Genomic DNA, 11986 nt, shown 5'->3' on the forward strand with positions numbered 1-11986 from the left:
TATTACACACATGCCTGTCATATAGTTTGAAATAGAGACCATAACGCATCTATCTTCGAACTATTAGCTCCTACATAACTCATCTCTTTTCCCCATCAGGCAAATTGGTATTTCGATCGAAAACGACTTTTCTCTCCATCCCGCCTATTCTGTCAAACTCGGTGCTTTTACGGTCAGTGACTTATGGCGCAGTAACGCGTTCAAAATCTCATGATTCATGAAAATTTCTCTTTCACAATATTTATTTCTATGTACCGACATGTGGAAATTGGTGGCTGCATTTAGTGTACTGGAAATATTTGTCTTGCTTATTCACAGACGACAGAAACTGTCTGATCTTCTCAACGACTAATAAAGTTTTTATATTAGCAATAAAAACAATCGTTATCATTTTACGTAAGAAGAGTCCGAGTTTTTTGCAAAAGTAATAAACTGGAAATGTAAATGACTCAATTTCCATTTAAATCAATCCCGATTGTGTTTTTCGAAACATTCTTAAAGTAATTACGATCCTGAATATTCCGTGACTGAATGTATCTTAGGGGGTCAACCGGAGGGGTTCCCGAGTCGATCGACTCGCTGCGGGGATGCTCTGAATTCCGAAAACGAACTCTCGTGGGCGGTTCGTGGCCCATAAATACTCACGGTGTAAACATCGAATCGACCGATGTTTGGCTGGATCGAGCTCGGCCAAGCGTGCCAACGGATTCGATCATCTGATGTAAACCCTTTGCTAAAATAAACCCAGTTGGCTTGCTCATGCTCGACCGCTCGACTAATAACGCGATCGCGGATGATATATACGGCATACTAATTATTCCTCATGGTTCTCTATGTTTCTCACGCAATGAACTAACTACTGATTCTCACAACAGCCGTCTCGAAAGAAATAAATTGATTTAGAATTTGTGCGAATTGTGCGAAATTATAATACGCAAGAAAGAAAAGCGATTAGGATGTTGAATCATAAATTGATCGGGATAAATTGATCATAAAATAATACGTCGTACAATAGCACTCGATTTTTTCAATAAATTTCATACTTTCTGAATTTATTTATTTTATACATTTGACATTTTATGAATTTATACATTTTATGTATAATTGCATTAAAATTACAAATCTCAGTTTCAACTCATTTTTATGTGCAATACAAGCTGTTTTTCTCAGAGTTTATTCAATAATTTTTATATAACAAGAGTTGGTAACAAGATCCTATTGAGCGGCATAACGAACGGAGTTCCGTGCGCAGTAAAGATAGCACGAGGAACAAGAAACTGCTGTACCCGGAGGGCTTCTGTATTAAACGGGCTTCTATTCGAGAAAATTATTGCGCGCGTTCGAGCCATGTTTCGAGCCGAGGGTGCGTACAGTGCTATACGCAAGATACGATCGTCATCCGTTGCTCTGACAAAGTAAAGTCGCTGCCGGAAAAATTGCAGCAACGTGGTTTTATTAACAATGCTCGCGCGATATCGCGATCGAGGATCTGGCTCGCGTAATCATACGCAGGCGTGATATCTCGCTGCTGTTTCTCCTACGAAAGCACAAATCAACCATTGTTTGGTGGTAATAGGACGGGATACTAGTAACTGGATTGTGTATCAGCAGATGGAAGAAAGAATTGCAAACTTTTCCATTCTTATTTCATTGAAGCAATTTCTTTTTCGAGCAAGATTATCCAATTTTCTATATATCCGTATAACTCGTATAAATTTCTAAAAATAAGATATTGAATCTTGGATTGATTTTGCTAATGCAACTAATGTACTAATGTAATCAGCTATATAAGATCTGTATATGAAAGTAATAAATACAAACGATATTTTGCTCGAAATATTTTTTGTTGAATGCATGAATTAATTATCATTATCAGTACAAGGATATTACTTTATCTCGCCTAATTTCGACATTTACTTCTTATCTGCTGTGGTTACTGAGATATAAATCATCCTCTCCCGTAAACAATTAATTTTACGTATCTTCGCGTAATAAACTCGAGCTATCGCGCAATATGACGTCTCCGGAAAATTTACTCGCATAAAAACTGACAGCGAGGATTCTCAATGTATAATTTCAGCATCACAATTTATGTTGATTGCGTGAGAAAAAATCATACGGATAATAAGCTAGGCTTGAAAAATTAATTTTACTTAATAACTCGTACAAGTCACGGGGAATTAATTGCGGAGCGATCTCGCAGTTGTCGTATAATCACTTGGACGGAATGGACAAGCAATTTCCGAAAGCGGGTTCGCTAGTGATACCGCCTATATTGTGTTAATTGATTTGTAAAAGGTGAAATAACAGGCTTCCAGTCTCGGATCAGAAGTGGCCAGAAGTGCAATCGACGTCGTCGGAGTCGTCGGAGTCATCGGCCGCAACTCACGCATAACTCCACGCCAGTATTATAATTGAACTTGGCGCAGCCAAAGGAACGGCGGCGATCGTCCGTACAATTACTCCGGCTCTCTTTACCCGCCGCAAAGATCTATGGGACAGTTGACGCGCCGCGAAGAAGTGAAGTTGAAGGCCGCCGGCCAAGTTGGACCCCGGCAATTACACGCGATTCGCGTAATCGTAAAACGAAACGAACGCCAAGTGCGCGCGCGCAATGTCGTTGCCGTACGCCGTACGGTGTTTTCCTATGCGCGGAGCCCCTTCATCGGCGAAGTAAGCGCGTCGTAAATCAGCCGATATTGTATAGGTACAATGAGAGAGTGAGAGATAAAGCAAAAAAGAGAAGAGTCTGTTCTTGCGAAAGTGCATCTTGCGATTGCAAGGATGGAACGCAATTTACTAGGAAATTATCCATCTCGACAAAAGTATAATTACAATTATATTTTTATCGAGATGGATAATTTCTGATTTGAGATAATCTTTTCATCATTATACATATGCTAAGATGTTTCTTAATATTGATGATATATAATGCAATACAGAATCTCCCTCCCTCCCCTTCCTCTCCCCCCCCCCTCTCACTCTCTCTCAATTTTTTAACCGATTGTGAATTTTAAGAATTAGATACTTATTTCACTTCAAATTACGATATGAACTGTAAATGAAAATGTACGATTTTAACTTATACATTCTTCCTACACTTTACTATCGAAAGTGACTTGCCGTGCTGCCTGGACGGCATTACGTCACTGATCGCAGGTGCAGTTCAGATGCAACCTGCGATCTGACGCACCCACGGTGTATCAGTAGTGGAGCAAGAGTATCGTGCTATAACGTGGCGAAAGAGGAAGACGAAGAAGAAGAAGAAGAAAAAGAAGAAGAAGAAGAAGAAGAAGAAGAAGAAGAAGAAGAAGAAGAAGAAGAAGAAGAAGAAGATGATGATGATGATGATGAAAGTGAAAAAGACAGCAAGAAAGGCAGAGAAGGTAGACGAAGAAGCGATGGAGGAAGAAGAAGAGGAGAAGGAGGAGGAGAAGAAGGAGGAGGAGGAGGAAGAGGAGGAGGAGAAGGAGGAGGAGGAGGCGAGAGGAGCTCGAGCGTGAAACACGTGACAAGGATGGAGAGAACGAGCAGGCACTCAGTGCTCCGCCCCAGGTACACGGCCAACATGGCCGCTGAGGGACGGATTGGCGGAGGCCAGCCGCGACGCCAACCGATGTCGTCGTGACGCCCGCGCTTCACTCAGCTCGGCTCAAACTCAACGGATTTCGTTCGCGTCGGCCCCTACGGCACTCCTCCGATCCAAGCGGTCGCCGCCCACCCTTCTTCAACTTTCCCTCCGCAATCCGCACCGACCTCTTCACCGACGAGCTATACCCTCTCCAAAGTTGCACGTGTAACGCACGCACTCCCGCTCTTCGTTTCAACCGCTTCGATTTCCATCCACGATTTCGTGCAACACGATGGTCAGAACAATCGATGGATCTCGCTCCCATCTGATCGATCAATGCTTAATCGATCTTTCTCTTTTGCGTCTTTTATACATACATTTTACACATACTCGTATGTACACTATCACGAATATTTTAATTTGCATAAATGGATACGTGGTAGAATAATTTACATAGAGCATAGAGAACGGAGGCCTTTGACAATCAAAAGGAAGGACTCGCTTGATTTCTTCAAAAATTCAATGTAGCAGAAAATGATGAAAAGTTATAATGGCAGTAACAATAAATAAAAATTTAAATTTTATGAGCGAGTCCTACGAATTATAGTATTATACGTTAAAATATTCTTTGTATTATCTTGAAGTTATAAAATATATATCAAATTACGTAATTTGAAACTAATATCAAGTATATTAATTTGACACAAATCTTATAAGAAACGGTAAATTATAAGACTAGCGCATGTATAGAGCATATATTTGTAATGTATTGCTAAGCGGAAATATAGTGTATTATTAACTACAGGATGTGGTTTGTTCGTCTCACGTATTCGTTGCTTACCAATGCAATCACGTTTGTAACTAAGTTGCAGGCCGCGAGGCGTTGCAAGAATACTCGAGTGCATGATGCATGACAAATATGCACGCTAATGCAAGGGTACCCTTGCAGATTTATCTTCGCTCGTCCGCACCGATGTGCGAAACTCGCTCCCGATAAGTAATTAAACTTCCTAATGCAATTTGCATTAGTTTCTTTAGCAAGTATACTGTAGTCAGCAGAAACAGTAATGGAATAAGCCTTACACGATGATTAATTAATACAATCGTACCAAGGAATCAATGTTATTTTCTTATTCGATATAACCTCTTAGTTGTAATATGATGTCGTTTTGTACTATTGAATTGAAAAAAACCATCGAATAAAAAGTTAGTACTATGCCTTTAGTACTATGCCTTTTTTTCTTATTTCAAAGCTTAAAGTTAAACAAATTTTAAAATTCATAGAAAAAAATCAGATTTATTAAATATTCTTTTTCTATAACGAATTTCAAGATGCATAGCTAAAAAATTGAGCTGATAATCACACATATTTAAAATTGTTTTCCTCTTTTTATCTTAAAATTTAATTCCCGATGAGATCGCTCTGAGAGCGATATTCCGAGTAGGATTCTGGTTTATTAAATACCTTTTTAGTTTTATATTAAATCCCAGGCAACATTTATAAGAGAAAGAGAGAACCGCGAAGAGGTAGATCGCGGGTGAGCGACGTGCTTGTGAGTCGGCGATTCGTTGCGCTTCTCCGGTGTACAGAGTGGTAGAAAGCGCACCGGTAAAAAGCTCTCGCATAATAATTCATCGGCGGTAGACAAGAAAGCGATGGAGGTCGTAGCCGTTATTAGAGAAGTAAGCTTGACGCGATTACATTTGGAAAACGCCGATTGTTATTGCGCACTGGCTAATGGGCGTCGGGTGATGAATACGCGTGAAACTCAAGTTATATCGCGCGAGCGAGAGCACGAGCGAAGAAACAGAAACGAGCTGCCACCTGTTGATTCTTGGCAGCCACTCGATATTTATGCATACGTGACGAAATATCGCTTAAAATGCTCGTCAACATTAACATAAACTTGTACATGGCAATTGGTGGCATTGGTGCTAGCTACCGGCCGTCAAATAAATATAAAGTTCCATCGTGCTCTTTGTCATTGGGAAGTAATTCTTTCGCACGTCATATAAAATTTAAAGTTAAGCAAGAGAGGATTTCTGACGTGTATTTATAACGATGCATATTTAAGATGCAACGTAATCTTTGATTGAATCATGCAAATAATAGCACAAGTAAATCTATAACTGCAACATATTTTTGTTTAGATTTCAGGAAAATTTATTTACATTAATTAGACAAAGAAAGTATATATGTTAAAATAAATTTTTTCTGCGATATTTTAAATTATCTACGATATGAGCAATTATGTTGAAAAGAATCTTTTTAATTAAGAAATAAATTATCACTTGTTTCACAAGTAATAATAAGTTTCATAAAAATATATAATTCACAAATATCTTTTTAGATAAATTTGTTTTAATATAGAATATTTTTGTATAAAAGAGCCATTCTAAAGTAATAAAATATATAAATTGAATAGTAAAAAATTAAATAAGTTGAGAAATAGATTTGCTAGTGCTAAAATCACCGCCAGAGTGCAGCATTTAATTGGTACTCACCGAGCACCCTCTGTGTAACTCAAAAATAGCTCAATAGCCCGAAGATTTTCAGTCTCCTGAAAAAATTAATTTTAAATATATCAATAATTACTTATATAAAATATTTATTTTTTGTTAGATATAATAAATTTAGACAAACTAATCATGTTAAAAATATTACATAAACTTTTACCTTTAAATGATAATATAAACGTTTCTTTTAGTGTTCAGTTAAACTATTACATATGATCATTAGTAAAATTATTATTAGATATCAATTCTCCATACAATAAAATTTTGTTATTATCAAGTAAGATTTAAAAAATAATTTTAAAAACTGTCGATAGTCGGTAACATCACAATAACATGCATCGGCTTATAGATGCAAAAATTGTACAAAACAATTTTTTAATTTCTAAAGAAAAAAATATAAACTTTTTACTTTTACATACATTTAATTAATATAAAATGTATAAATTTAACACATATCTTAACAGATCCATTTTTAAATTATCAGTAATATGATTGTTATATTATACATTTTCAATACAAAAAATAATGTTTACCTATATATTTTGGGATATTTTATTTAATTGTGACATTCATCGTTAACTAACAAGAGATGCCTTTCGTGTTTTAAATCAACTAAAGTAATATTTCTCGCAATAATTTATTTAAGTTATATATAAGTTTTTATGATGTATATTAGCATCATTAATAGCTTTCTAACAAATATGCTTATTTGCAACAATAATATTAAATTGCGTGCCATTGTAATATTACTACTCCAACTGCAATTTAGGATTGTATTTCAAGAAATTAATAATTAATCGGTATACAGCTTGAACTGAAAATTATATTCACAAAAAGTATCAGGCACGAAGAATCACTTTATCCAAATATGACGTTTTTTTTCATTCAGTATATATTTAGTTTCATCGGTCAATTTTTACTTAATATTGCAAATTATTAACTACGGCGATTTTGCTCCTTTAACAGAACAAACATATAAGTGACGATCGTGGATGCAAAGAACTGATATTTCAAAATAAATTTTCCGTATTACAAAAACACTAAAAAACGATAAGCACATACCCTGGAATGATTGTACGACAACTCATATTTTCGATGAATTTTGATGAGAAGTGGCAAATATGGCGTAGGTATTGACAAATGGCCGTTCCTTCTAAACGCACAAACGCGGTATCGAAAATCGCGATACTGGCATATAACAACGATCGCGTTCAAGTGCTTTACGCTTGCAACATCCGACTTTGCAACATGCATTCGCGACACGAGCACGAAAACCGCTCTCGGACGCAAACGAATGCAACACGGAAAATGCGGAGCAGTTTCATCGCGGATCTATCAGCCGTTGCGCGCGCGATTAACAATTGACAATTTCAAATCTATCAAAATGTAACTTTACATATTGGTGCACTCATCATAGATGGCGCACGTAAATTTAGAAAACGCACTTTTCAATATACTCCCGTACATATAATTAGTGGTTTTTATTTAATATTATTCACTTCATTTCAGAATTATCGTGTTCTCCATCTATAATAATATTTAATTGATAGACTTTCCAAATATATTACAAATCTCTCATTTAATGGATCAAATATATATGTAGCTATAGAAATATGACATTATTACCGACAATAGATAACAGGAATAATTATATCTATCGATAAATTTAGAAAATTAGAAAAATAGAAAATGCGCCTATTACAAAAATATATTATAAATGTTTATTTCATTTATTGATTCCCTTTCGCGTAATATAATAGTTCTCATATACTATATTAAAGTGATAAAAGTATATGATGTATGATAAAAAAAGAGGTATCGACGCGATGCTGATATGACAGCGCCAACTGATGGTTGCTCGACAAGGCACCATCAGCTGACCTCAGCGTCGTAGACAGCAGCAGACGCGTATTCGTTGGTATTCGTAAATAACGACGCGCACAGACAGGTTGTACGGAGCAGCTTTCTTCGATAAGCGACGTACACGATATGGTAGACTTAAAGACAAATGTCAGTTTCGCATGCCAACGGTGTCTGCAACCGTTGAAATTAGACTCGAGTTTCGATCACCTTGGGGAGCACACCCTGGCAGAACTCTCACGTAGGTAATTTCTATTTTCTACTGGCGACTTGGATATTCATCACTGATCCAATTGCCCCACTTGATACCTTCGTGTTGATAACGCTTTTGTATATGCACTGGATGCTTATGACTAACGTGTGACGACGTGCTAATCTATATCTTCAAGAATACTCTGAATAATCTGACGTTTCCTAATAATTTTAAAGCAAGCACAAACTCTATTGATAAATGCAGCTAGCATTGTGCACCTATGTGTGTAAACAATGATTTTTACATAATACATCTATCTAAACTTTACATGCACTGTCACTCAGTATACAAAAAGAAATTATATTAGCTGTTAATTATATATGTTTAAATGTCTAACAACAGAATACAAGTATAATTACTTAATTTATTACAAATTGTCTAGTATAGCTAATTTTGTGAATTATTAATTCATTGTAGTTCCTATACAACAACAAGTTGTCGGAGAATTGGAACCTCAAAGTGACAGTATAGAGCACTTGGTTCCACCATTCAGATTGACTGAATCAGGAAATGGTACAAATGGATTTATGTTGGTTGGTGATTCTGGTGAAACGGAAAGCTTAAGTCATCATTTAAAGGTATACAGATAATTTAAAAAATCTTAACTGTAGCTACAAATTGATATGTATTTTTCTAGGTACGAGCAACGTTATTTGATATTCTTAGCAGTAGCAGTTCAGCAGATCATCCACTTTGCGATGAATGTACAGATAGCCTTTTGCTATTAATGGATCAACAATTACGAATGACAGAAGGAGAGTGGTCAGATTATAATGAATATCTAAAGAAATTAGAAATTGAGCAACAATATCAGGGACATGAAGATGTAGAAATGGAGAATCTCACAAAAGAATTACAGGACGTAAAGGCCGAAGAAGAAAGATTGATAAGGGAATTGGAGGCATTGAGAAAAGAAGAAATAGCTACTAGGAATGCCATAGCGGAACAAGAAAGAGAAAAGGAGAGATTGCAAAGTGAGGAGGACAGGTATTGGAAAGAATATTCAAAACACAGAAGAGATCTCATGTTAGCTGACGATGAATGTCGCAGGTAAAAAAAAATATCCCAAAGTATACTTAATAAATATTGTTGTTTTTCAAGTAAAACAATTGTTTATTAATATTTTTATTTTTATTATATTGGGTGTAGTAAAAAGAAATCCATTATTTTTCCATTCAATTTCATGCAAAAATAATGGATTTCTTTTTACTACACCTAATATTAAAATAAAAATTGAAAAATTGAATTTTTTGTCTCGCAGTCTGGATAATCAACTGGCATATGCAGCTTCGCAACTCGAGAGGCTGAAGAAAACGAATGTTTTTAACGCCACATTTCACATCTGGCATTCAGGTCACTTTGGAACTATAAATTCATTTCGATTAGGACGATTACCGAGCGCACCAGTGGATTGGAGCGAGATAAATGCCGCATGGGGACAAACAACTCTTTTACTAGTGGCTCTTGCACGCAAAATGAATTTAACATTTAAGCGTTTTCGTTTAGTGCCGTTTGGCAATCACAGTTATATTGAGGCTTTGGATCAAAATAAAGAACTTCCACTATATGGAAGTGGAGGATTTAAATTTTTATGGGACACAAAATTTGATGCAGCTATGGTAGCATTTCTGGATTGTTTGCAACAATTTAAAGAACAAGTAGAAAAAGGAGACAGTGAATTTTGTCTGCCATATAGAATGGATCGAGGTAAAATTGAAGATTCCGCAACAGGCAACTCTTATTCTATAAAGTATGTTTGAGTATTAATAAATCTTCAACTTAATTTATACATGAAAAATTTATCTATAATACAAGAAATATTTAATCTTTCTCTTTTCCTTTTTTAGAATACAATTCAATTCGGAAGAACAATGGACCAAGGCCTTAAAGTTCCTACTGACAAATTTAAAATGGGGTCTTGCATGGGTTAGCTCTCAATTCACAAAGGATGAACTGAATACTAATTGAAGTCAGTCTCCTTGTAATTTTGTATAACTTAAATTGTGTAACTATCTCATTGCTTGTGTATAAATGCTCTATTTGTAAATAAATGCGATTAAATAACAGCATTTTCGTTTTTACTTGCAATTAATTTGCCATTCTTTAATTTATTTTAGAGTCCCGAGCAAGATAAATTTTAGCTTTATTCTAATTAACAGTACTCAGATTTATTAAGTAGAAACCAAGACACACCGTGGAGGAAGCTGGAGGGACTTGATACTTCTTTGGTGCTCATATAATCCTTCAATTCAGGAATGCTTAATTCCACTACTTCTATGACTTCACCTTCGGACTCATCACCACCACCTTTGACAATGAGAAAGATTCAAACTGGATTAAAAATTTTGTTATATATTTGAAAGAGTTTATATCGATTATATTATGAAAAAATATTCTTTGAAACTACTTGACAAAATATTGCTTTAAGAAAAGCTTTTTACAATTGAACTTACCAGGATATATCTTCATGTCATCGGTGACTTCTACATAGAAAAGAGTTTGCTTTGCACTAGCAGAAGCACTAGATCTAGAAAACATAAAATTACATTTTTTTAATACTTAAATATTCTAGACATAGTTTATTTTATTCAGAGCAAGTTATACGTATAGAAATATCTCTCATTACTTCTAAACTTAATAAATAGCTTTATCTATTACATAATAACAAAAGTCATGTGACTAGAGCACAGTAAGTATATTTCAGACTTACAGATAGGTAAGAATTTGTTTAAATGATGAAGTGGGTACTTCGTAACCACACTCTTCCTTCAACTCGTCCCTTGCGATCTCGACGAGAGATTTATTCTTATCCACAATACCAGCGCAGAGTTCCAAAGTTATCCCCAGTGTCGCAGGATAACACTTGACATCGATCGTCTCTTGCTTCTCCGATTGAGATGCGTAATACACTGCTGGCCGGAATTGTCTAACGAATACGAGCTTCCTTCGACTTACATTGAAGACAATTATACACACGCTGTCGTGCATCGTTATCACATCCCAATTCTTAGACTGACCATTATGGACGTAGTGCAAGCGAATGCTTCTTAACCACGGCGAATCCTGTGGGACTTTTCCCACGCGGACTTCGTGCAGGTCAAGCATCTTCTTACGCGCAATCTGATTCCTCTCATCCTGTGTTGTGACATTCATCTCCTGTCAAAATACCGAGAGTACGAAGTACCGAGTAGACCTTTCCCTTACTAATCTTAACTCCCGTTGATAAGATAAGAAACTTTATACACGTGTAAAGAAGCTACACCGTCCACAGATGTCGCTCACAGTATCAAATCAAACGCAAGTATCTATATTCTATCCAAACGTACTTCACTATACAAATGGAACGAATTATATATATTTCGAGTATTTCGATAACGTGACTTATGCCTTCAATCCGGTGTGCTCAATCTAACTTTATTAATGCAAACTTGTCTAATATCCTACCAACCTGTTGCTACCAATATAGAAACATTATTATTTACAAGCTCAATTAATGTTTAATCTTGGATTAATAATTAGATACTTTTTATCTTTTTTTTTTAGTTATCTAATTGCAAGAATTAGAAAAGAATAAAAAGTAAATTGAATCGAGATTAAAATTAATCTACATTAATAGAAACGTGCATAACCTGCATAAAACTTGTTATCCTATTACATGTTTTTCAACTTTTGACTCGATATAAATTCCGTAAATAATATTTAATAGACTGGATTTAAATACACGATGCATTGACTGAGATAACGCTCTATATAATTGCATAGACACTATCTGAAATTATCTCGAA

The 11986-nt window shown here is 35.6% G+C and overlaps 2 protein-coding genes across 3 annotated transcripts; one reads left to right on the forward strand and one right to left on the reverse strand.

Annotated features, from left to right (window-relative positions):
• Window positions 1-7978: 7978 nt before the first annotated feature.
• Window positions 7979-10174, forward strand: LOC108687282 (beclin-1-like protein). 2 transcript variants are annotated; one of them, XM_018192975.1, is made up of 5 exons: window positions 7979-8189; window positions 8619-8779; window positions 8839-9251; window positions 9463-9951; window positions 10049-10174. In XM_018192975.1, exons 1-5 carry the CDS (start codon window positions 8078-8080, stop codon window positions 10167-10169), a joined length of 1296 nt encoding a protein of 431 aa, XP_018048464.1. In that variant the 5' UTR covers window positions 7979-8077; the 3' UTR covers window positions 10170-10174. The 2 variants fall into 2 exon arrangements, with proteins under 2 accessions (XP_018048464.1, XP_018048465.1); XM_018192976.1 differs by having other exon boundaries at window positions 8116-8193.
• A 146-nt stretch (window positions 10175-10320) lies between these two features.
• Window positions 10321-11733, reverse strand: LOC108687283 (uridine diphosphate glucose pyrophosphatase-like). Its single transcript, XM_018192977.1, has 3 exons — window positions 10912-11733; window positions 10655-10728; window positions 10321-10508 (listed from the first exon to the last, which is right to left on the reverse strand). The coding sequence occupies exons 1-3, from the start codon at window positions 11352-11354 to the stop codon at window positions 10354-10356; spliced, it is 672 nt and encodes a 223-aa protein (XP_018048466.1). The 5' UTR covers window positions 11355-11733; the 3' UTR covers window positions 10321-10353.
• Window positions 11734-11986: the final 253 nt, after the last annotated feature.

Source organism: Atta colombica, unplaced genomic scaffold (assembly GCF_001594045.1).
Source record: "Atta colombica isolate Treedump-2 unplaced genomic scaffold, Acol1.0 scaffold204, whole genome shotgun sequence".
Classification (NCBI taxonomy): Eukaryota; Metazoa; Arthropoda; class Insecta; order Hymenoptera; family Formicidae; genus Atta; species Atta colombica.

Excerpts from the sequence above, each read along its gene's own strand:
- LOC108687282 (XM_018192975.1), top strand. The coding sequence starts at position 8,078 with ATGGTAGACTTAAAGACAAATGTCAGTTTCGCATGCCAACGGTGTCTG. Across the intron at positions 8,780-8,838 it reads GCTTAAGTCATCATTTAAAG|GTACGAGCAACGTTATTTGA; the intron begins GTATACAGATAA and ends GTATTTTTCTAG. Across the intron at positions 9,952-10,048 it reads GGCAACTCTTATTCTATAAA|AATACAATTCAATTCGGAAG; the intron begins GTATGTTTGAGT and ends TTCCTTTTTTAG.
- LOC108687283 (XM_018192977.1), bottom strand. The coding sequence starts at position 11,354 with ATGAATGTCACAACACAGGATGAGAGGAATCAGATTGCGCGTAAGAAG. Across the intron at positions 10,729-10,911 it reads AAACAAATTCTTACCTATCT|ATCTAGTGCTTCTGCTAGTG; the intron begins GTAAGTCTGAAA and ends TATGTTTTCTAG. Across the intron at positions 10,509-10,654 it reads TGACATGAAGATATATCCTG|GTGGTGGTGATGAGTCCGAA; the intron begins GTAAGTTCAATT and ends TCATTGTCAAAG.